This window comes from Amblyomma maculatum, chromosome 8 (assembly GCF_055883805.1).
Source record: "Amblyomma maculatum isolate TAMU_Amacu chromosome 8, ASM5588380v1, whole genome shotgun sequence".
NCBI lineage: Eukaryota > Metazoa > Arthropoda > Arachnida > Ixodida > Ixodidae > Amblyomma > Amblyomma maculatum.
Window position 1 is genome coordinate 93098091 of NC_139351.1, and position 26024 is coordinate 93124114.

At 43.3% G+C, this 26024-nt stretch overlaps 1 protein-coding gene across 2 annotated transcripts; it reads left to right on the plus strand.

The window, feature by feature from the left end:
• Nucleotides 1-3210: 3210 nt before the first annotated feature.
• Nucleotides 3211-19025, plus strand: LOC146181825 (uncharacterized). Of its 2 annotated transcripts, none has more exons than XM_084576831.1 (4): nucleotides 3211-3484; nucleotides 7505-7693; nucleotides 9452-9588; nucleotides 11990-19025. In XM_084576831.1, the coding sequence occupies exons 2-4, from the start codon at nucleotides 7591-7593 to the stop codon at nucleotides 12266-12268; spliced, it is 519 nt and encodes a 172-aa protein (XP_084432957.1). In that variant the 5' UTR covers nucleotides 3211-3484; nucleotides 7505-7590; the 3' UTR covers nucleotides 12269-19025. The 2 variants fall into 2 exon arrangements, with proteins under 2 accessions (XP_084432957.1, XP_084432958.1); XM_084576832.1 differs by having other exon boundaries at nucleotides 7510-7693.
• The last annotated feature ends 6999 nt before the right edge of the window (nucleotides 19026-26024 follow it).

A 26024-nucleotide genomic window follows, 5' to 3' on the forward strand; every position in this document is an offset into this window, starting at 1 on the left:
TTGAGGGGGGGGGGGGGGGGGGGGGGGTCAAGCAGGTTTCTTTTTTGTCTGTATCTGACATGTCTTTTTGCATGAAAACACGTTTTATTTGTTTGTAAATCACTGATAATCATTTGTGTGGAATATACTGTTTATTTTAAGCTTAGATTTCTTTCACTTCCATTTCAGCTACTGCTCTTGCGTGTGCCTTTTTCACTGTGATACACAATGTGATCTTCTGCATTGAGCCCTAGCTGGCAGTCTCATATTTCAAAGTCTACAACATATGTTTCTTCCATTTCTTTTTACTTTTTTTTTTGTACACTGTTCCAACATATTGTATAGTGTGCCTGAGCAAATTATGCTGACTGTTCATGCCAAATGAATAAGGTCATTATTGATTTAAGTATGCATTCTCCTTGCTGTTTCTATCTTATTTAGTGTTAGCAGATAACACCAGAGTTTTTCAGCTTGCATGGCCATCATGATGCCTTAGTAAAATTCTGTTTGGAATAGATAACGGACCATATTACTATACTAAACCAGTGCTCACACTTTGTTAAGTGCACTTTTTTTTTTGTCCTTCAATGATTTCATTGTTCTCATTGTTGATATGCCACACGGGAATAAATGCAAATTGGCGCTGAAGGGAGCCCATACTTGTACAGAAGGGTCTTTATGACACAATTTGTCGCCTGTTAAAATTACCTCTGAAGTGCTTCGAAATAATTACCCATGAATGTGATTCCGCAGTGCTTCAGATGAGGGGCAGTTTCACTACACTTGAAGAAATGATTTGACTTGCAGTAATGGCACACATATGCACATATGATACACGAGTGAGTGATCATCTTTTTAGATTATGAAAGAGTCGAAAACGAAACATGCATTTTCGCTATTGCCACCTAGTTTGTCAGTGGCCGACTTTGAACACATGGCTACAAGTGGTACATTGCCAGGAATACCCTAGTATTCCCGGAAATTCCTAGTAGGGAATGCACCTAGTCAATAATTGAATTTATCCTTCTGTGTAATTTTGGTCTCAGCAATCAAACAGCAGCATGGTAAGTGAGGCATGCAAATTTAAGCTTCTTATATAACTGCTGTTTGACCATTTGCTGTCATTCTGCCTTCTGGACGAGAGTAGTATAACATTTGGAGTGTATTCGAATGTCAAAGTAGTAATTATCCCAACACATATTTCAAAAAGTACTCCTGATAAGGTTTAATCCAGAGCCCGGCCTTCACTGCAACACTTTTTTATTGCTTCCTTGCTTTCCCAATTCATACCATAGTCCTTCAATATTCATACATTCTGTCATGACAGGATCTCGTGAAATATTTTCATAGTTTTTTTCATTAGGCTAACAGCTCTGTCTTACTTTTCTTTCTCTTTCTGAGGGGCATATTTCATTACAATTTCTTTTTCTTGATTGACTGGTCCTCAGTGCATGGTCACTCTGGAATGGGGCTGGCCGGATTAATCATATTTGTTTACCTGGTATAGGCACAATTACAATGAACAAGGAGGCAGGATGGGCAAAACAGGTGTGCACAGTTAACAGGACCTGTTAGTGGAGTGAATGAAGAAAGAAATGGAAAATCCAAAACAAAGGAGCAGAGATTGAACCCTGTAAGGTTGAGGTTGCAATCATTATTCTAGTGTTGTCTTTCACTTGGGCTGCTGCAGGTGCATAGTGATGCTTCTTTCCCGACTCCTTTGCTCAAGGCATTGACAGTGAGCTGAAACAATCGTCATGAAATATGCTTCCATGTGCAATATTTGTTCTGCTTTTATTATTGATGCCATACTGAAGGTCTTACTGATAAAAGAAAGGTCAAAGTCTTCGTAAAACGTCTCCAACGATCTGACCAATCCATATCAATATTTTTTGCTTGCTCAGTCTGTGATGACTGCTGCATCTTGTCAATTCTCTGCACCCTTGGCTACACCTTCGTGCACTCTACATGCCAGACCTAATATGTCAGTTGCTCTAAAATGCAGTAACTGTCATATGCTGGTAAAAGACATTTCTGTTGTCCATGTGTAAGCGTGAAACTCATGTTCACACACTAGATAGTAAAACTTCTGCACCGCTTGATTTTTCTGCTCAAGCTGAATGTCACTGATGTTCACAAAGACAGCAGTTCTGACAGGTCAGAACCATGAAGGAAAACATCGAGAAATTATCATAGTCATCATAATTTCTACATTTGCTCATTTTCTGAAGCAGATAGAGGTGCACTGGTAAAAGGTGGACAGATTAATACGGAATTTAAGTCCAAAGGCTCTTCACGAAGCATGGAAACGCATGTCAAAATAGGTAGCATAATTCAGTTGGAGCTAGTGTTGCTATATATATATATATATATACGCACGCACGCACGCACGCACGCACGCACGCACGCACGCACGCACGCACGCACGCACACACACACACACACACACACACACACACACACACACACACACACACACACACACACACACACACACACACACACACACACACACACACACACACACACACACACACACACACACACACACACACACACACACACACACACACACACACACACACACACACACACACACACACACACACACACACACACACACGCACGCACGCACGCGCGTAAAAGAAATAATGAACAATGTGTGGTGCTAACGATTCTGGTTTATGGTTTAGTTTAACGTTCCAAAGTAGCTCAGGCTATGAGAGACGCCGTAGTGGAGTGACCCGGAAAGTTTGACCAGCACTGGCATCCCATAGCACACAGACGCTTTGCTTTTCACCTCCATCTCGGCTCTGGCAATTTTTCCGCAATCACCACTTTCCGAAGATATGACAGCAGTTAAACGATGACACATAAGCTATTTCGCCTAATCTTTTTGGTAAGTCTGCTCGACAATCCGATGACTCACTAAAAATCAGTAACAAAAAATGTAAAAAAAAAAACTGTTAGAAGGGCTGCATAACTCGGTGCCAGTCGTTGCACCGCGCATGTACTGTAATGTGACGAAATCGGCCGAAACAGGCCCAGAGCCAATACGCCACTGCTGGTGATGAAAACACAGGTGAACTGGCTCCTAACCACTCGGTACACGGAGTGGAGTTGAATATCCTGTAATATTCCTTGTCTTGGTTTTTAAATGAAAGCGCGCGCTTCCCTTGAGATCGTCCGTGTGGTGTTTGTGCAGCTGGCACAAGAGGGCAGCAGCGGTATCGGCGGCTACAATTTACAAAGTAACTTTGCTGGCTGGACGTTGACGCGGTCGCAGTTTTGCTGGTTTGCTCTCTTTACGATTACGAAACGTGCGGCATAAATAACTGCGGCGCCGGCAGTTCTCGTGCAAGTATGACACGCTTCAGGCATAGTCCTTCCGTGCTTACTACCATGGCTCTCAGTGCGTAGCCAGTGTAGCCTTGCGTGTAGTGCGATTTTCGTGGCCGTCGAGCGAGCCTCTGCGTTTTCCTTCTCCCAACTGCGGAATAAAGAGGTAACCAACAACTTTACAATTCAGTTGTTTACTAGCAATATGTACGCGCTGCTGGTCAGGATGCGAACACATGTATGTTGCTGTCTTAAGATAGATTCATGTTTGGTACTAAAATTAGTAACGTTTGCTCTTGTCCTTGAGGCATTACGTACAGTGCATGCAAAACAACACTCGTTCGTGGCTTGAAGTTTTTCTGCAAAAGCAGCTGTGTGTGGGGCGTGTCACTGGGCTGATCGCTGTTTTCGACAGTGAACGCAGCAACGCGTGAAGGTACGCCACGGGTGCTCTGTTTTTGCGCGAACATGCGGCCCGTCGGTGAAACCAGCCGGCCTTGGGTGAAACTAGAGGAGGAGAGAAGCGGCAATAGACACAACATGATGATGTGTCTGTCTGGAGGTATCAAATCAAGGAAAACATGACTACCTTCCCACATCCTTATTTTCTTGTGCGATCTGCGCATCGTCCTATTTATCCCTGGCTTCTGCGTCTTGCGGACGGCGGGTGCAGCGAACTGTGTGCCTGTTGGCGTCCTTGATTGCAGCCCGTGTAAACACGTTCTAATGTCATGCATAATTTCACGCATGCATCAAGACAGCGAAAATTAAGCGGTAGGAATTCGACATAATATCACTATTTTTTGTCGCTCTCGATAACCTACATGAACCTTCGAGGTTGAAGATTGCATCGAATTTTCTGCGTCAACTGCATCTCTCATGCCGTCGATGGCGACAGAACGCTGACATCGGCGACGTAGAGAGAGGGAAACAGATCGTCGTGCCCGATGTGATAAGCGGCTTGTCTGGAAAAAAAGGGCCGCTTCAGATTACGTAATGATTTGATGCGCGGGGCAACACTAACGCTTACCAAACATTGCGTACGTTATAAACATTTCATGGAGCTGCCGTGGTAACACATTCGGTTTGGCATTAGGTTGCATATAACAAGGTTGCAGGCTCGATCCCTACCGCGCGGCGGCAGCATTTCGATGGAGGCAATGCCAGCGCAGATAAATACAGGTGGTCTGAATTAAACTGGATTCCTCCACTACAGCGTTCTTCATAGCCATGCGTCTCCTCTGTACGATTCAGTTTCACACACCCAGTTAATACATTTTAGAAATAATTTTGTAAGCTCCAGAATTGACGAATTCGTTCACTATCGAAGCAGTCATGCATGCATCCACTGGACAGCAAATGGACCTCCATTTGGAAGAATCGTAATTGGTCGTGGGATATTTTCAGACGTTTATTAATGACCCACTAATATATACGTAGTAAATCCATGAGTATTTCTGATTGTTCATTAGATATTGAAAGTGGACATTATTCCCTGTAGTGAAAATGAAGTTGAATGGATGTCCAGAGTGCGACATATGTCTATGTAATTGATGCAATCTTTCTACAGGAGCATTCACATATCCTGGCAGAAGTTTCTAAACAAGACAAGTTATCAGACAGATACCAGCACACATTCAGCTCTTCCTTTAAAGCCATTTACTGGTACACATTGATGGAAGTTTTGTAAAAATTTGTAAATGTACCGCAACGTATTATGTAGGAAAAGTATCATTTAAGATGAAAAATCTTTTCTGTACTTGTGGTAATTGCTCGAATGTAGTCAATTATGTTAGCACTTGTATTCACATTTTCGAGTTTCTGCACAAAATTAGTTTGATATCTTTGGGATGTATGTAGTATAGTGCCTACATAGTTTTGTCATGGTCGTCCGCACATTTTCATAATTAATGTTAGCTCTCATGAGCATCTTAAAGGAATCTGTAAATTAAAATATTTCAGATGTACACAAATAGATTCGGGGTACTAATTTACAAGTATTCATTATACATTCATGAATAGATGTCGTACAGACATCTAGTAAAGATATTGGCACATATGAGTGCTTTTTTTGTGCTGTGTCTTGTGGACACCGGTGGTTATTAGGGGAGGTGACTCCGTAATGTGACTTAAATTCTAACGAAAACAAAACAAGTATGTAAGCAAAAATAGGTCTGACATTGTCATCCATAGCATTAAATATTTTATACTACTGAGTGCAAAGACATATTTTTAATACTTAAGCAATTTTTAATGTGCTAAATATTTGTCTTCGGCATTACATTTGGCAGGTAACTTACTGGTTATTACCTTTGCCTGGTACCTAGCTTTTCTTAATACTTATTCTGTTATTCTTAACCACTGCAGCTCCAGTCTACTTAGGACTGATACTACCACAGATATGGACCATGAAAGGGGAGTAACTAGGAGAACAAAATTGGGATAGAGTCCATTTGGAAAGTGCTCACAGATTATGACTAGCAGCTTACTGGTATCGGCCAAGAGGAAAGTATAACAGTTGCATGTTACCTATACTCACCTATGGGGCTGAAACTTGGAGGTTATCGAAAAGGATTCTACTTAAGCTGAGACCCCGCCGGGGTGGCGCAGTGGTTACGGCGTTCGACTACTGTTCCCAAGAACGCGGGATCGAATCCCGATCTCGGCGGCCGCTTTTCGATCGAGGTGAAAAGCAAGGCGCCCGTGTGCTGTGCGATGTCAGTGCACGTTAAAGAACACCAGGTGGTCGAAATTTCCGGAGTCCTCCACTACGACGTCTCTCATAGCCTGAGTAGCTTTGGGACGTTAAACCCCACAAACCAACCAACTTAAGCTGAGGACAATGCAGAGAGCTATGGAATGGAAAATAGTAGGAGTAACGAGGTAGAAAGCATGCAAAGTAGGTCAGAGAAATAACTCAGGTTACTGACATTCTAGTGGAAATCAAGAAGAAATGGACATGGGCAGGGCATGTAGTGCAAAGAGATAGTCGCTAAGGGCAACAAATTAGGTACCAAGGGAAGAAAAGCGTATCAAGGGGTGGCAGAAAGTTAGGTGGGAGGATGAGGTTAAGAAGTTTGCTGGGGTCAAGTGGATGCAGCTATCACAGGACCGGGTTGATTGGAGGAATAGGGGAAAGGCCTTCGCCCTGCAGTGGGTGTGGTCCAGCTGATGATGGTCATAGCTCTCACGATCATCCTGTGCTGTTCAGTTTTGATTTCAGCAGAATAAAAGCTTTGCCTGCTTTTCATGCGACAGCTTTCTTCCTGTCTAATGCAAAGGGTCTTGTCAATGGTCACTCTAAAACATTCGGGCCGGAAAAATTTTTCAGAAGTCCTTTTCTTTGAACCCTCCTGAATTCCTGCTTAGAAAAATGTTCGCAGCTGTTCACCATGCTTTTAAAAACACTGAAGACATTTTCTTGGCAAACATTGCGTTCTTCTCTGCAAGTTTTATATGGAGCATTTAGCATTGTTTATTAATCTGTTTTGTCACGTCATCACAATGAGGAGTGAGAAACTGGTCTAGTTCATTATCAAGCTGCTTCCCAAATATTTTTTAACCATATTAAGATGGAAATGGGAAAGCTTTTTTGTTGTCATTATTGTCATCATCAATCGAAGTACTGAAGTTATTTGGGACCAATCAGAAACACACAACTCTAGTTCCTACACCTCCTAAAATTGTAAGAGTGCCATCAGCATTAGGAAGCAAGAAAGTAAAGCCCATTTCCTCTTTTGAGTGGGAGAAGAAAATTATTAGTTTGTTGTAATTGCAATTTATTTATAAATTAAGGGTTTACTGCAGGAATTTAATTATGCTCACAGTCTTCTATAAGTCAAGCGCTGTACTGCAGGTATATAATTGTACTGGATAGCTTGTGGAAGCAGCTATTATTTTAAACCAGCCATGCCCTGCCATGGTGGTGCAGTGGTTAGGGCGCTTGACTACTGTGCCCAAGGATGTGGGATCGAATACCAGCTGCGGTGGCTGCTTTTTAATGGTGGCGGAAAGCAAGGCACGTATATTCTGTGTGATGTCAGTGCATGTTTAAGAACCCCAGGCGATTGAAATTTCTGGAGGCCTCCACTATAGCATCTCTCATAGCCTGAATCACTTTGGGGCGTTAGACCCCATAAACTAAACTAAACTTAAATCCATCTGTAATACCATGCTTACTTTCTAGTGCAGCCCACCGAGGGAGCTTGTCTGAAGGCCACAAGTAGTGTGAAAACTGAAATTTCCTTTTGGTGGCGGAGTTTTGGAGACACCATGGATCGTTTCACAAGGCACGCAACTGGAGGCATCTGCATCTGCAGCTTTCTCTGGAACGTTGCACATTCGTTTGACTTCTTCGAAGAACGTCGCAGGAAAAGTAAGATTGTCTTTCATAGTCATCTTGAATTGAATATTATGGGCCTCACAGTTCTTGGCTCGCACTCTTGTAATGCGTAATTTTATTTGAACACTAAGGATACTTCACCAGGCAGAAGCAGTGTATGTATGTGCAGATATGACAAATTTGTTTGTGAAGTTGAAACCTTAACCATAGGGACAGACGTAAGATGGGATAGTGGTGGGACATTTCCAAAAAACAGCAATGCAATGGCTACAGGGCATGTGGCAATGAGCAAAGATGCTTAAAGACTGCATGGGCAAAGCCTAGTTCGAGTAATTGATATTGGCAAAACTTCATAATGGCTGCATTGACAAGCCGTTGATCAGTTTAAGCAATACATTCAGTAGAATACTAATCTTTTACTTTTTATTTGTGAACTGTTAACCAGAGAATGCAGGAGTATCAGTAGTCTGTCAATAGTTTTTTTAAATTTTCACCAGTCAGTGTGATTATCTGACCTTTTCATAAAAATGATAAGAAAAACTGCATTGTATGTTGGCAACAGTTACAGACCTATTACTAGAAAAATAACAATGTCTAAGTTACACACACAGTAACACTATTATAGTTTTTTATTCCAAGTAGCAGTGAGTTATAGCAGTCAAAGCACTGGAAATAACTTTGAACACATTTCCCGTGGTGCAAGAAATCAAGTTGCAGGCAGTAAACGACACTCGGGCATTACAGATCCTTTGTTGGTACCCAATTCCTTTTTTACAATTCCTTGTCTTGTTAGAGAACACAAGAGCATACAGTAAGGAACTTACCGTTATTTCATAGAAGGTTGATTATCATAGGAAAGCAGCTTTAGCAAAACTTTTTATAAGCTTGCTTACGAGTTCTGCAGCAAGCTTTTAGCTTCAGATTTTTTTTAAGAGAATTAAAATTTACTTTAGTATCATTTACTGTTCCTGGATATGGCTGTTACAATTACAAAGTATCTATCTTAGTAAAAGAATGTGGTAACAAGTTTCATAGCGTTATAAGTAGGTATTAGTGAAATGTCACTAAGAACTAGCCACTGCCTCGGTTTTTTGTCATGTGCTTTAATCAAATGACCTTGCCACAAAGTGTGTGTGTGTTAATTTGCAGTCTCATTTATTTATCTACTGTGTCAGTATAGAGAGCCATGTGAACAAGTTTGTCTTCATTTTTACTCATGCAGGGAGCAATATGTCGTTCTAATGACTTCATCTTGCATATGCTCTTCTCAGTGTACATATCAGCATGTCTGTATTATCTGCAATTGTCTGTTGTCCAAGTGCCTTGTACTGAACACATTACTAACGACAAGCCTTTTCATCTGAAGTGATGCAAGTAAAAAGCTGCAGATTGGAGCCACATTGCTGGGAAGGATTTTCAGTTGTGGAGACAAATATGCAGTCGCGATAGTGGCTGTAGTCAGCGATCTCAGAAGTCAGAACCACTGCTGTCTCAGCAATTTTCATGTAAAGATAGAAGCAAACTTACAAATTCAGCCACCCGAAAGACCAACAGCAGCCTCAAAGGATGCAGAAGCTGTTAGTCGTAATTATTAGTGGAACGATCATCGTTCTACAGACCTGATCGTTCCACAGAAACCAGTAAAGCTATGTGCATGTTGTGTTAAAAAGTAGAAAGAGGCCATACTAAATTTTGCACCAGTGCATGTGTATTTAATTATGGTAATTTAGGGTTGAAAGCTAGCACTAATTATCCGCTTACTAGCTGTGATTTTTTGAAATTTTTATGCAGTGAGAGAAGAACAAAAACGCTTTGAGAGGTCCTTCAGCATCAGCCGCATTGTGGTGCCAATCATCATGGTGCTGGTATTTTTTACAAGCTGCGTCATCTTTTGGTGCCTCTATTATCGCAGACGGCAGCGCTTCTGGGTGAGTTCTGGGTGGTCCACCTCAGTGCGGTGGCTGCGTGGCGTGGAGGTGAAACTCAAAGGCATCCGTGTGCTGTGCTATGTCAGTGTAGATTAATTAAAGATCCTCACATGGTTCCCTTCATCATGCTACCTTTTTTCTCTTCTTTCACTCCATCTGTCCTCCTTTCCCTTATGGCACAGCTCCGGTGTTCATTGAGAATTGTGACAGTTATTGCGCCTTTTCTTTCCTATAAGCCCATTTACATTTACGTTTCTGCATTTACGTTTTTGCGTTTACAGAACTATCGTCATTGAAAAGGCGTACTAAGTCCTTTTGTTTCACAAAGCTGCTGTTCTGTTGTTCACCACTCCCAGCTGTACACCATCATTCACTTCTAACCAGTTATCCGTCCATAACTACCTCATTCTTATCATCAGTGTAGCGAGTGTGAAATGAGTGGCAGAAAGAGATATTCTATTTTCAACTCATAATTTGTCACTAATAAATACATTTTGCTGGACAAATGTCAGTTGTGGTAAAAATAATTGTTAATGTCTTATTCAAGAACACAAATCCGGGCTTGCCAAAGCCTTGAAAAGCTTGAGTGGCAGCATCTCACAGCAAGAAACACGCCATGCATATGCTGGCTTTAAAAACAGAAAAGGAATTTTAGGAGAATTGGGGAAAGCAATTTAGGGGAGCAAAACGCATAGCATCTAGAAAAATAAAAGCACAAAACGATGCATGGCTACATCCAGATTCCAAATTATAACAATGTACTTCAAGAAGATGCTGCAGCTTAAAGGAGTATAGACACATAGATTTTCTGTTTCGGGATTTTTGCTTTAAACGATCCACGATGGTCCAAAACAGAGAGACTGCATCCCAAAAAGCCCCAACACGCCTCAATTAACTATCAGGGCATTTATCAGAACCAGTTTTGAGCTCTACGAGCACAACCGCGCGATGACTGATCAAAGATGCGAGCGCGCGCCACGCAAGCGCCTCCTGCTGGCAAGACTGGCGACATGTACACACACAATCTAATGACTTATACGGGTAGCGTTTTTCATCTGCTTTGCGATTGCACGTGCAAGAAAAGGTCATCGTCGAGCTGTGTATCAGCGTAGCATAATTAATTCTCTGATGTTGTTTCACTCGAAGATGCAGATGTTATTGACATTGCCGAGCACTTTGATTTCGACCTATTCGCCAGCGACTCAAGTGAAAAATTAGGAACCAACAGCAGCCACAAAAGCTGGGGGTTGGCGTCAAAGAAATATCCGTTGGTTAGACATGTTGAACAAATATACTGATTGCTATGAAGATGCTGCTCTCTCAGCCTGGTTTACCGGCGCTGTCAGCTCCAAGCTGGCGTCCGAACAAAAAAAGGTAGGTTGAGCAGTAAAAAAAAAGCATAGCCCGATCAGACAACGTCAGCCTCCGTGACCAGTGTGACTCCCATCCTGCTCTCACGCGCTGATTGGTCCCGACGCGGCAGGCTTGAATGGCGTCGACCAAGCATGTTGCGCCATCTGATGCTGTCAAAGCGATCTCCGTGGCCGCCGCGATCGGCTCCGATAGCGGAAGCTATCGGTAATCTCTTGCGGATCACTGTTTATTTGCTTGCATAACAACTCCATATAAAGGACCATGAATAACGAATAAATGGGGAGGATTGTTTGACCAATACTGAGGTGCTGGTAGAGTGATTACTTTTTCCACATCCATTTTGCTGCTGCTGTCCGGTGCAACTCGCCTGGCGTCTGCTAGCTCCGCTGCTGAAGGCGTCTTGCAAATCAAGGATGTATCTTTTATGTAATAAGCTTCCTAGTAAAGCAGCCCGAAAGTCTAACGTTTATTACAACGTTAACTCATTCCGAAGTGCTGTCCGATGCCGCTTCGATGTGAAACCAGCTAGGCCCCGTGACGTCTAGGGTAGGTGGGGAGCGGTAGCACAGTTTACGTCTCCTGGAGCGCCAGCAAGCGGCGCCATTGCCAATAGCTGTGCTCTTGTGCAGGAATGCTCTTGGGATCCGAGTACAGCAGGCAGCCTTAATTTACACTAGGTTCAGGTTGCAGGTTCAAATTGGTATCTTTACTTCTTTAACAAAAAGAGATGACTTTCTTCAATTCTAGGGGAAGCGAAAAATATTTCTCTAGGAGAATGATTAAGAAAAAACAGGGTGCAAGGCATGCAAGGTCGCTCTTCATGTCTTGTCGTAATTAAAATGAGCTCGCGCACAGGCATCTATTTATTGCATTGCAGGTTGGTGAGGTTGAAGAAAAAGTGAACTTAACTGGCCCTAAGTAAACGTAAACAGCCAGCACACTCCCTTTATACGTGTGGCTGTGTATTCAATGGTGTGATTGCAGTGTGCTATTCAGCATGAGTCAAGATCTTTTTTTCGTATCGCAGGCAATGCAGGCGCAGCAGCGTCATATTCCACCTCCACTAGCGCCAGCTCCCGGTCCAGGGCCGGTGACATCCGGTGCAACCACCTTCGGTTATTCGGAGGTGAACCCTCTCCTTCCTAGAGCAGTCACGCCCCCTCCACCCGCACATTATTCACTGCAGAGGCCCTACAGCGACTTCAGCAGTGCACCTCCAGCTCAGCCATTCAACGGAACAGCAATGCCATCTGCACCACCTGAACCACCACCGCCTTACAGCAGCGAGACAAAACCACCTTTTTGAAATCGTTTCAAGATGTCATCGATGGTGAGGGTAGTGAACAATAGGCAGTGTATGCAGTGATGTGTTCCAGCTCTGTGTCTGTGTGCTCTCTCGATGTTGTCACAATCCCATCATTGCTCTGGCCCCGGTGAAACATTTAGGATATGAGAACTACACGTGTTTATTGACGCGGGCTAAGCCAGGTGTCCTTAGTCACTTCAGCTTCGAAGATGCTGAAGAATCTACATTTCCTGCCCTCCTTTCCTTTTGGTTGCAAAAATAAGCAAAAGGGAATTTGCAGATGCATATTCTTTAAAGAGAAAGTGGGTCAATTCAACAGTATTTGTAAAGTCGAACAGTCTACTGCTGTAAGCATTGGGTTGGATTTTTAAGTTTAAAGCAAAGAAAAACATAAACGCTGAACTTAATTTTTGAATTTCGGTTCTAACTGGAAAAGGTCAGTATTCTTGACATGTGTGCCGGCAGCTTACTAAGCAAGCGTTGCACACGGTCAGACGAGAAAGTGAATAGTGAAGTATGACGCTATGGACAGCATGAGAGATGTGCTTTTGGATACGTACAGATGTGTGTTTTGAGGCATTGTTCTTCTATCTGACATGCTCTGCATTCTACGAGGCTCCACAAGTTTGCCGCTTGCTAGCAAATTGCAGAGTTCTCTCTGATCGACCTTCTAGATCAGTTAGTCAAGTAGGATGCTCAACCGCATTAAACAGACTGATGTGAAACCGTGCATAAGCGTCATGAAAAAGTGCTGTATTCTGGCTACACTATATGCATCGACACACACACACCACGTGATGCCCCTCTGTCTCAGTCAAACCAGCGCAAAAGCCTCATAACAACAAAACAACCTAGTTCTTAGATATAAACTCCCTCCTCTCTATTCGTCTGATGGCTCCATCCTTCACATTCGACATTTGTTTTAATGGTGGTTTCACTTTCTTCTTTAATGACTGATTCACATGACGGATGGAATCTCTGCCGTCCGCGAGCGGACGAGCATCACGTGTCACCCAATGTCACTGGCTCAACTGCATCCGCAGAAGGCATAGCCTTCGTAAGCCAAAAACAGGCGCGCATGTCAAAATGTGGAGGCCATCTCTGCTTTTATAGCAGGACTACATCTTCTAAGCGGGGTAACAGTGTTTTTTTTTTAATTTTAGACAAAGTAGAAGCACTTTAATAGTGTCAACAACGCGGCATGGTTGGTTTGATGTGCCATCGCCTGCCAGTTTCCTCTTCTGTACATGGCGCAGATGCCTTCACCATGGCGGCCAAACCTGTTTTGGGACAGAAATATTATGGAGTGCTGGATGCAGCTATTGCAACAGTAATACTGCACCCATCCCCAGCACTGTTCTGCCTTCGCGAGCTGACGTTTTTGCATGACCTCCATGATAAAAATAGAGAGGGAACTGGAAGGTGGGCACGGCTTCGAGAGCAGCATCTTCTGTCCACGTTGTCATTCTCCTGGCGCCTCATCTGGAGTCTCATCCACTGTCTGTGGATGAGGCGGAGCTAGTGACGTTGGGTGACATGGTGCTCCATGGACGGTTCGTTCGTCGTGTGAATCAGTCTCAAGTTGTCTAAGGATACCAGTAGCAAATTTCAGGAGATGGTGGTCCTGTTTTGTGAGAAACATTCCGTGAAAATAAAAGTAAATAAATAAACAGCACATAAAAATCTAATTTTTACTCTATCACGCCCAATATTGGCATTGTAGAAATAGGACTGTCGCCTTCTCTGGCTTGCGTTCCAATAATCGTTTGTTAATCCACCCCAGTTATGTGCATCATTTTGTGTGTTAATCACTGGTAAACTTACTGGTTGTGCTTACAAAAAGACGAAAATAATCGCTGAGCAACATTTGACTGCACAGAACTTACAGTGCTGCTTTTGTGACTGTATTTTAGTGCTTAGTGCAATATACAAGGAACTGCTTTTGTGCATTGCATTGTCATTAAGCTACAGGGTATTGAGCCATATAATGGCAAGTTGGGCTTGTAGTAGGGAGTTGAGTTCCTGACTGATTTTTTTCGATCGGCAGTCAGCAAATGAGACACGAATTTAGCACTGATGCTGCAAACATCAAGTTTCTCACTCAAAATTTGATGGCATGAATTTTCGCTGATGTCCGCTTAGTCAGCGGCTTCTCAAACAGTTAAACGACGTTTTTTAAGAATCACAGCACAAATTCTTTCGACATGATCATTATCTGCTGATGCTGAAGGTTATCCAGGCTCATCACTAACCAACATTCTGTCGTGTTCAAAATGCTTAAACCACTCGTAGCTCTGCGTGTGGCTCATAAGTCCTCCCTGTACTCAAAATGCTTAAACCACTTGTAGCTCTGCGTGTGGCTCATAAGTCCTCCCCGTACTCTTGGCTAAGCAGTTGAAATGTCTCTCTGAAAGTTTTGTCAAGTTTCTAGTAAAGTTTCACTCACGTGCCTGTTGTTATTCGAGCTCTTTCATCGTCACTTTGGCACTAATTCGATGAACAGCTTGTGCACGAGCTTCTTCCAGTGGTTGCAGCTTGCTAACTAACTTGTCAGTGTGAAATGCGGTAAGTGACATTTTCTTCTCTAAACCTGCCACTACAAGCGTTCAGTAGCTGCAACGCACTTTCTCTGCCGGCTGTCAGCACGTCATTTCAAAAGTTCAGTTTCTTTTTGAACGCATCTCTTATATGACACTGCTCTTGTCATCAGGTCAGATGTCAAGCAGTTTGTGATAGAACTAGTGATGGTGGGGTTTCAAGTTCAGAAAGCCGGATGGTTGGCGTACCTGTTTGATTGTTTTTTTGTGTTTTTTTTTTCATAAGTATACACAACACTTTTCTACGCTCTGGCTTGTGATGAACATCTTTCTTGAGGAGCGAGTCTATGCGTCCGCTTCTGCTTGCCACACAGCATTGAGTGCCGTTTCAGGATACAGGTGGTTACAAACTGCATCTCTTTGCTTTTCATGGCTGTTATTTGTATTGCATGAGCATCCATTTTCTTTTCAGGCTTGTCATTTGTTTATTCATTTGGGCTTTAACAAGCAGCATTTGTTGAACACAAGCTAGCAGGGAACCTTGCGACACATATTTATTACTCTTCCATAGCAAGCTTACCGGCTGGAGAGCTTTTGAGGCAAATGGAAAGTGCTATGTCGTCTTGCCAAAAGGCAGCCTGTTAGGCATTCGAACAGCTTGCAGTGCCTTCTTTTTGCAGATTGCACAAAGTCAGTTTGATATCTAGCTTGTATATATAACATTGTATGCAGTAGAAAATTTGTAATAAGCCACATAGGCGTGAGTAGTTCATTGATGTTTTTATTTCACAGTGTTTAGCTCCTGAAGCAAACAAAATTTATTTACACTTGGAAATGCTTCTAAGTTCTTTATGCCACTGAGAAAAGTTAATGCACGCATTGCTGTTTATGTCTGCTGAACCCAAGGACGCGGGATCGAGTCCCAGTCGTGGTGGCCGCTTTTCTACGGCGGCAAAAAGCAAGGATCCCATGTACTGTGCAATGTCCATGCACGTTAAACAACCCCAGGTGGTCTAAATTTCCAGAGTCGTTCGTCTCACATAGCCTAATTTGCTTTGGGATGTTAAACCCTACTAACCTTATCTAACCTTGATACTTATTTCTGCAATCTTGGTGTATTTTTTCTCACCGTCTGTTGTTCGGCATCATAAGTATTGCAGAAATTCAGTGTGCTGTGCTGTCTCGACTGGCACGTATGGATAAGGAATGACATCTTAGTAGTCAATATGTGTTTTCTTGTCATATTTATTTATGCCTTTATTCGTAATAGCTTACCTGGCCCAAAAGGGCGTTGAGTAAGGAGGATACGAAGAATATAATTGCAAGAGGACTAAAAACAAAAATGCATTGTGACATTCAAAGCAAAATGAAAAGAAGATCAGTTGTATATCTTGATAGTGATATGCTTATGCGGTATGATAAGAGCTTACCGCATTCACATTTTCCTCATATGTAGCACTCGGTTTCCCTTGTGAGTTGTTTACTTTGCTGCACATCTTGTGTGGTACATCTCTTACATTTGTTCTGGCGCTTGTTCATAAAGGAAAAAAAAAAAAGGAAGTTGACACTTTTGTAACCACTGCAGTGGAGAGTAAGCACGAAACGATCACCAATATAACAGCGTTGAGTTGCAAAAGGCTTTTATCCATTTGTACTTCAGGACCAAAGAAAAATACGTAGAGGTCTCTGCAGATAAAACTGGTTTATACTCAGTTTTTAATATTTTCTGGTAGGTTTTTTAAGTACCTGTCAGGCAACTTTAGGATGCATTCAAGTGCTTTTATGTGTCCGCAAAAAAGTGGCAGCAAAGAGTGACCTCATTGAATGACCTATGTGTGAAGTGACTCTGTGATGATTAGACAAATGAGAAGTTATTTTTGATTTTGATTAGTGAAGATACGGAGTGCTGTACTAGTAGCCCCTGGTTATTGCAGAATAGTAGGTCTTATTTTTACTCTTGAGACACAAAAAATGTCACTTTGAAGATAAAAATAGGTGTAAAATGACAGCAGCAAAGCTTTTATCCTGATAGTGCAGCAGGTTTTGGCTCAGAACATTTTTATCACCAGCAGCGGCTACCTCTGGAAAATTCGTGAGGGTTACCAAGATTTTAGTCTGCCACCGCAGTCGTGTTCAGCGAGAGTGTCCGATTTTTATGGTTTCATAGTTTCATAAAAAAAGTGAAGGTCGTAAACTCTACGAGTAATATGTATAAAGGTGATTACTTATGTAAGATTTCGTAAGGACTTTATCCTCACAGTTGGTGACTTTTTTTGTCAGCTTTTTCTTTTGTGTAAATTCTCAACAAGTCAATACACTTCACTGCATTCTCTTCCTCTATCTCTGTGTAGTGTATTTCCACACATTGCTTTTTTTTTTTCAAGAATTTCAGTCATTTTTTTTTTACATTCTTCTCTCTTTCCACTTCAGCCTTTCACATTCACTTTCAGTTTGTAGCATTTCTTAGTGTCTTGACTGTACTGCATTTATTGTCGGTGCTTTCTTGATCTGTACGTGTTTAAGGCTGTCATGTACTTATGGATAAGTGAAACAGGTTGTAGCATCATAAACTTTTCTCTGGCCCTTCTGTCAAGAGCGGGGGGCCGTCTGTGCAAGCAGTACCACAAATGATGTGCATTTTATTTGCTCCACTGCTGTTGTATAGAGTATGACAGCACATCTTGGTGTAGATGTTGCTGCAGCATCTTAGTCATTAGCTCTGGCGATATATGTAGTACTTTCGCTCGTGCTTTTTTGCACCAAGTCAAGTATTTTATTAAATAATGGAAGGACATCACTCAGTATTTTAGCATATGTTGCCTGTAGGTGAGCAAAACTTAAAATAAATAATGTTGCTTGAGAAAGTGCATTTAAAGAAAAGTAAGTTCTCTAGAACTTTTGTTTCTTCACCCACTCCCCCCTTCCCCTTCTAGAGCCAAATCTTTTCAGCGCTTCTTTCAAAATTGGAGTGGAGGAACCATAATTACCTTACCCTGTTAGAAGTCTCTCATGTGTGTCTCAAGGCAAAAAAAAAGAAAAATAGTTTTACCAAAACATTAGCCCTGAGTGCTAGCTTTAGTGATAAAGGCTAAACTGTGTCCTACTTTAGCAGTAAGCTTAGCCTGTAGTGAACTTGCTTATAGACACTGTACTCGTTATCAGTATTTTGTATCTTGTGTTCTTGTGTGTGCTTTCAGTAGCGTCCAGAGTTGAGCTGTCCTTTCAGTGATTAGGAGGTGCTTCAAAGATTTCCCTGGTATGTTTTTCAGGGTAACACTTCAAAATGACACACTGTTCAAAAAGCGCAACACAATTCAGTCAAGATTTACAATGCAGCGTCAAGTTGATTTTAGCCACAACGTCGGCTATTCTCTGAGGCGATCATTGATGCATCGCCCCATCTAACCTACATACGAGGCCATGATCAGTCACCAACTTGCCCAGCAACACACTTTGATGAAGTAGGGGTAGGCAAAAGTGGTCATATACATGCTTTAATGTATGCTACTCCATATGCCCATATGGAAATTTTATTTTGGCACAATGTTCCATTGCGTGGGAACGTTGCCACTGCAATCATTGCAGCTTTGCTAGGGCTACAAGGAACTACTGAGATAGAGTATAGGTGTGCAAATATCTATCATGCTTGGCTAGAATATGTAGCTGGCTTTTAGCATGTAAATGAGTAGCAAAGCCATTGCGAAAGGATCTTGTTTGAGTTTTGTGCACAGCTACCCCAGTACAAGATAGTGACAAGTTTGTGGCAGGATCAATCTTGACCCCATATTGCGGCAGCGCGACAAAAATATTTTTCCTCCAGTCTTGAGACCGTGTGCACTCTATCTACCTTTTTTACACTGCCTTTTCTACACTGCCAGCTCGTGCAGCGAATGTTGGACTTGGTAAGCGCTGTCACGCAGTTCTTTCCCATTTCTGACATCTTTATACTGTGTTTATTTATTAGACAGAGTGTTGACAAAAAGTTGTGTGCAGTATCCGTTTTATTTTACACCCACTTATTCTGCCACTGTTCTTTGTCAGCTATTGCTCATGCTTGTGCCTTTCGCACTGTGATATGGAACATGATGTTCTGCCCTGAGCAATCTCATGTTTCATTTTGCTGAGCCTTGCTTGTACATTGTGTCATCATAATGTGTAATGTGTCTTCATAAAACTGTATGGAATGATATTGCCAAATAAATAAATGTATAATATTACTACTACTATTCTTTTTATTATGTAATGCTAGTGCCAGTTGATAGACTACGCCATGCTTTGGATTGTACTTGCATGGCCATGGTGTCTTGCCCAAATGTCAACGAGAATTGCTTCCAGGTGCAACTTTTGCACAAGTTAATGTCACTAGAAAACAGTGCTCGCAACCTTCAATTCTTTTATTATCCTTAAAGTGCTTGCTGGCGTAATGTTGATTATTTATGATATTACAATAGGATATAGAACGTGGCTGAAGATAGGACTTTTAGGGGATAGAGAAAATGGACTTGTGAACTACTTAAAACATCTGCTACTATTGACACCCAGAGGAAATATTGCCGCGAAACATTCAATACTGTATTTGTTGTTTTTAGCAGTCGCCGGCATGCAGCCCTATCACTGTGATTCTGGCACGCATATCAATTCTGTATTCTTTGTTTCCTAATGCTTGGTGTCGAGAGACGCACCTTTATCAGTTTTTTTGTCGCGCAAGATGCGCCGAGATCTGTCTCTAAGATTATGGCCACTCGCGTATGTTTCTACAATGTTCCAGGTTGTGCTAGTAACAGTATGCAATGTTATCTAGATGGTTATGAGCCGCCTTTAAATTGAGTGTTGGCGTGTGCGACAGGCATTCTTTGTTCGACGATCGACGAGCACGTTTGTTGCTATCCCCGCCGCCGAGTTGCTTAGTTCTTTTACGGGCGCAAGTCAGCCCAATAAAGAGTTAACTTCAGTACTATCAAGCCTGTGTCCTCTTTTGATGTCTACGCCCTTGTCACCACTACGTGACAATATAAACCATGACTTGAATGGTTTCTCGCGTATAATCTTTGTTAACAACAAAGATCAGCAGTTATGACTATTCACGATGTCTTATTTGATAAAGTGCTGAAGGAAGCCCATGTTTGCATAAAGGCTTGTCTTTAATTAAGTGATGTTGTTACTCTCCGAGTGATTTATTTCTCAAGTGATTTGATATACTGGAAAAGATTCTGCTGTGCTTGAAGAGAGTTAGTTTCAGCATGCTATTAGGAACTTGTGTTTAGGCAGATACGGGATGTACATTATACTTAAATGAGTGCCTGTCTTTGGAAATGGGTTAAACTTGCATTTTCATTACAGTTGTTTTAATAATTAAACGAGTTTGGAAGTACATGTTTGTATAAAATGTGTGCATGGTATGCTTTTGAGCATTAATCCCTTGTACTACCGTCAGAAGGATGCTTGTTTTGGTGTGTCTCGCGACGACGCCTGGTGTCTGTTGCTCGCGCGAAACCTGCCATATGACATATTGAACCACTTGGCATGAGTAAAGCAACCCATCTTGTTCGCACTCCGTGACCTAGTTTTGAGGCAACATCATCCATGATATTGGCACGAGCTCTTCAGTGTCTCTAGTCGGCACACAACAACACAGAAGCAAACGACACTAAGCAGCGCCATCGAGTTATTTACAACACAGGCGCCCAGTCGCGACCCGCGAGTAATTGCGAACAACTGCACCTCCGTCGCCACTGCTGTCGCCACAATTGATAAGGTATAGAACATTCTATCATGCCGCTTGTGTAGCATCTTACGCACCCACTACACATTTTAATGAGTTAATGACGTAGTGTTACGTACGTGCCACATGACAGCCACCTCCATTCGAGATCCGCTGTCTCTTTGAACGCGTATGTTCGCCAGGTTTTCAATCTTCTCTAGCTCTGTTTTTCCATTCCCACGCGTGATGCTTCGCGCTGTGACATTGAAATCGCCGTCATACCCATATTCAGCTCTCTAATTACATTACTTTCACTTTAGGTCGATGCATTGTTAATATGCGTGCGCATGGGTCGTTGCCGTTCAGTACAAAGTGCCCCACATATCCTTTTTATTTCTTTACTCTTTGTTGCTGCTCACGCACGTGCCTTAGCTTGTGGCGATGCAGCTCCGCCCACGTCCTCCCCGGCGCAGCGTGCACCCATTTCCATGGCATCAAGTGTCTTTTCCATCTAAGGGTATTCCTTTCCCACTACAGTCTTTGACAAAAATATATAAAGGGTTTTGCTTCGAAGCCCTGCGACTGGATCGTTAAGCATCTCCAACGTTCGAAATCTCTCAGACAATTCTCGTCCTCGTCTCCCGAGTTCAGGCATTCCAAGAGTGTTTCCAGGAGCTCTGTTACAGGGACAAACCCCCTCAGGCTGTATATTTTAGTGCTCTTTAGAAGCCTACCAAAATCCTAGTCAGATTCAGAGCTTAACAAAATTTCGTCTAACGTTTGTATGTCATCGTGTAGTTGCCCACCGATCGAGGAGGGAGGTGGGTATACCGTGTTTTCTTATCCAAAAACAAGCCAACTATACAGTTTTTTAGTTGAGGTTCTGGAAACTTCGAGCACATGAGGTCGATCCTTTAATGTGCACTAACATCGCACAGCTAGCACACGGGTGCCTTGCAAACTGCTTTATTGCAAGTAGGTGTATAAAAAAGGAAAGTTGCCGAATATTTCAGACTTGCCGCTGAATACCTGAGCGGCGCCGTATGGGAAGGGAAGGTGGGAGTGAGAGAAAGGTACCGTAGTGGAGGGCTGCTGCCTGCGAAATAATTTCCGCCACCTAGGGACGTTTACGTACACTGGCATCACTGTGCTAGTTTATCTACTAAATAACCAAGCAAAAAATAAACATGCCAAACAGCGCTTTCGCAGGTCTTAATCGGTTTAAGTGGATTTCAGGCCAGGCTAATTATTATAATAATTGAAGAGAGCATAGCGCTTCACATATAATTAGTTGGCTCTGCGTTATTCCGATGTTAGCACTTGAGTATTCGAGCAGCGGGCAAAGCGGTGCAAAGAACACTCTTTTTACTCGGCCTCTGAAACTGAAATTTTCACTATGGTTATAACCATGAACCATGGTTCAGGTCGATGCCAGCCCACCACTTGTAGGGCCAGATTTAGGACCATGCACAAGTATCGAAAACCGAGAATTATAAGTGCTGACATTTGTGTCAAGGTGCGGACGCATAATCGTTGCCGTTTCCAGGGCGGCGACACCGAGACAGCAAAGGCTTTCAGTCCACTCGCGCACGTGTAGGCCGATTCACACGACGGACGAATTCGACGAACTGTTCCCGGACGAAGCATCACGTCATTCGACGTCACTGGGAACCACGTGATTCGACGTCACTGGCTTGGCTTGTCCGCGGACGGCGGAGCCTTCGCAAGTAAAAATCAGGCGCGCGTGTTTCTCTTGTCAAAATGTGGGGTAGTCAGCGCTATCTTTCTGGCAGAACTGCATCTTCTAAATGGGGCAACGATGGCATTTTCGTTTCTCTTTTAATGTAGTTGAGACGCTTTTTGTAGTATCAACAGTAGGATGCCTTGATGGCCAGCACCGGTTTCAGGGTGAAGGCACTGCAACTGCTCCCGCCGGTGGCATATGTTGGGTCCCACTCTTCTGTTCGGCTGTATTAAGCTCAATGCCGTGGCGGACGGTTTTGAGGTTTAAACTGCCGCTGTTGTGGATAATTCCGAAAAGTTTGTGTTTTACCAAGACTTGCTGCTACCAGATAATAGAGAGATTCAGCTTACCGTGATCCGCGATCCGCCACCGTGGCCTTCTACTGCACGTGGACGGGGCGCAGAAGCTGATTGGTCCCGACGCGGCAGGTCTATGTGCCGACATCAAGTATGTGGCGCCATCTATCGGCGTCAAGGGTATCTGGGCATGCGCAGTAGCGGATCACGGTAGCGGATCGCGGATCGCAGTAAGCTAAATCTTTCTAATATTACCGAAGTGAACCGGAGTTAGTTACGTTAATGTATATGATGTTTCCTAGCTAATCATCCTAGAAACTCGGTCCCCTGTGAGCAATCGTTCCAGCAAGATTCCATAGTAGTGTACGTAGATGGAAGCCTGCAAGGCTGTGAAGCCAAAACGGCAATCCACTGTCCACGGAGACCTATCCTGAATCAGACAACTACGTTTCAGCTTTCAGAACCACTTACATCTTTCTGCGTTGAGCTTGTGGCAGTTCAAGAGGCACTCTGCTCCTTGACTTCTATAACCATGCTCCCTACAGCCCACATTGTCATCCGCACTGACGCACTACATGCAGTACGTCAGCTCCGACGTGTCAGCCGCTGCCCTAAAATTTGCCAGGACATCCACCAGCTTGCGGCGCGCATCCCACAGTCAATACGCATTGAGTGGGTCCCACGGGATCTGCTGCCTTCCCAAAGTCAAGCTGATTTTGCAACCCGCCTCGTGAACCAAGACGCATCAATCCCACGGCGTCTCGAAGTCGACGACGCTACCCTCCTTTTGTCAAGAAAGGAGCACCTCCGGCGCCGCACACGTGCACTTATCCCTCCGTGTGCGATATCCCTTCCCCGCGGTCTCACCCGTGCAGAGGAGGTTGCGCTTAGGAGGATCCGGGTCGGTGTTGCCCTTACACCAGCTGTAACTAGGACGTGGTCATACTTCCAACACTTATATCCACGCCCAGGATGCCCGATCTGTAACAACGAAGATGTCGAGGCCGACATCCACCACTTGCTGTGGGACTGCCCAGCACTCAAGCCAACACGAATCCGGCACCTGAGAATAGCTGGCCTTTCAGCAACCAATCCTGCCTCATACGTCACTTGGACGCAGGGACCTCATCATCACTCACTTCTGGACTTCATAAAATCAGCCAACCTATTTCCATTCATTTAATCATTTATTCATCCTTCATCTCATAACCTACTGATGCCCTGAGGCAATAAATATCGACTTAAAAAAAAAAAAAAAAAAAAAATCGTTCCAGCAACGAAAGCAGCAAATCTCTTCACGATACCTAAAACTCTGCACTTGAAATTACGAATACTTTTTCGACACTCAGGATGACCTATTTTCAGCTGCAAGCCACCCCCCCCCCCCCCCCAGCCCCCAAGACTATTTTTTAGAAGGAAAGGCGAAGATAGCGAAGATAATTGAAAGTAGTCGCAGTATGGGTGTAATACTATTCTAACTGAAGCGTCATTATGGTGCTTGCGGGCAGCTGTGACACTAAAAACGTGACCGCAATCAAGCGTGAGGATCATAAACGTTTAGCCAAGCACAAGTACGTTGCAGCTGTCTGTGCTGCTATCGCGAGGTGCGGTTGCTCATGCATCTAAAACAGAACAAGATTCGGACACCTGAAGGCCCGCCTCAGCTCTCAGTTTATTGTGTTCACAGATGTTCATATCTTCCTACGCGAGGCTTTCTTTGCACTGCTGCAATGTGATGCACTTGTTATCGGAGCGCCGTCGGATCCAGCCTTTCTTGCAAAAACATTTGTACACTCCCGCAAGTTGGCAAATGTGCATCTCTCCTGGTGCTGGAGGTTTGTCGCCGCACATCGGCACGCACATGCCGCCAAATCCGTATTTTTCGCCCTCGGCGCAGGATTTCCGAGGGGCAGATCCTGGGCACAGGTGTGAGAATAGTGCGAATAAGGAAAAAAACTAAAAACAAACTATTTTATAGATAAGGAGGCTAGTGCAAACGAAAAAAAAAAATCAGGAGGACACTTAAGCTTTGCTTTCTAATGCTTTGAACACAATGGATGGATGGATGGATAGGACTTTGAATCGGACGGCGGCTCGCGCCACCTGTAGCAGCAGCGTCGTACGATTGAAGCAATTTGCCAGTGAGCGCAGCATCACAGGTAAGCAAAGCGGAAATGTTCCTTGCTGCTCTCTTAACCATTACTTCCGTAATTAATTTCTTTCTAATGACGCACCTAAACATTAGTTCACAGTTATAAGGCAATGCATACATTAGGTTAGGTCCACCTTCATTCGGAGAGAAGCAACGCGGTTCTGTGGCGGAGTGGTTGCGTGCTCACCTCGCACTGCGAAGGAATCATATTCAACCAAAGCCATCTAGGCTAGTCTAGGTGGTTTTGGTTTGACCCCGCAGGTTTAAAAAAAAAAATTAGCTGTGGTTTAACTATGGTTAGCCCTAGTTGAATTGCGATAGCAACGGCGGAAGCTCCTTTTGCCTGCTACATTATTCCCCTATCACTCCCTATCAGTGTAAGGTGCTACATTATTGGGGGCACTTAAGCTCATCCTTTAAGAGTATGACGCGAGAGCGTAAGCTACCAGCCCACATATAAATGAGAAGTGTTCAATGCTGCTGAACCGAATGTGGAGCGAAAGCATTAGCTGCCGGTGATGATGATGATGATGACCTGAGATAAAATGGCACATACCCACGGCGGGGGATTGGCCAGGGTGCATTGTAGTTTGTAAATAATTATGTTCGAGGACTGGAGTATTCAGATAAATATGGATCTTTAACTACAATTTGGAAAAAATAAAAAGGAAAAGAAAAGGTAATGAAATCGTACGTTGCATAGGAATCTACCTGTTGAAATTATGTAATCATGAATGAAATCGTAAACTGGTTTTAAGGCATATCCCTTGACGCTTGCTCCGAAGGAGAGGAGAACTGGAATGGTTAGTGGAAGGCCTAATCTCGAAGGGGGAGTTGCTAAGTAAATTTTGCGGAGAGATGCGAACCTCCGGCAGAAGAGAAAAAAATGATCTATGGATTTAATTTCTTTGCAAGACTCACAGAGGTTAGTAGCGGATAACCCCGAACAACATAAATACAGATCTGGTTTCGGTAATCTGCAGCGCAAGAGAGTCACAGACACTTCACATATCCTTGAAACAGACATGCGGCCACGCCAAGGACATCTGAGGTGTTGGTAATCTGGTGCAGAAAGGAGAGGCTCGTTACTGAGGTGATGGCGACGTTGGAAATTTTGAAATCGTGCTAAACGGTATTAGGTATGAATGGAACAAGAGGTCCACTAAGAGTGGATTTTGCTAAAAAATCTGCCCTTTCATTATGTGTAATAGCACAGCAGCCTGGGACCCATTGAAAATGCAAATATGAAATGTGAGGAGGAAGGAAAAAAATAAAGTGAACGGCAAAGCAGAGTGTCCTTCGAATTTTCGAGCGATGACAGCACGG

Bases quoted from the DNA above. Each gene is read 5' to 3' on its own strand.
- LOC146181825 (XM_084576831.1), top strand. From the start codon at position 7,591: ATGGATCGTTTCACAAGGCACGCAACTGGAGGCATCTGCATCTGCAGC. The intron at 7,694-9,451 runs GTAAGATTGTCT...ATTTTTATGCAG, and splicing joins CGAAGAACGTCGCAGGAAAA to TGAGAGAAGAACAAAAACGC. The intron at 9,589-11,989 runs GTGAGTTCTGGG...TTCGTATCGCAG, and splicing joins GCAGACGGCAGCGCTTCTGG to GCAATGCAGGCGCAGCAGCG.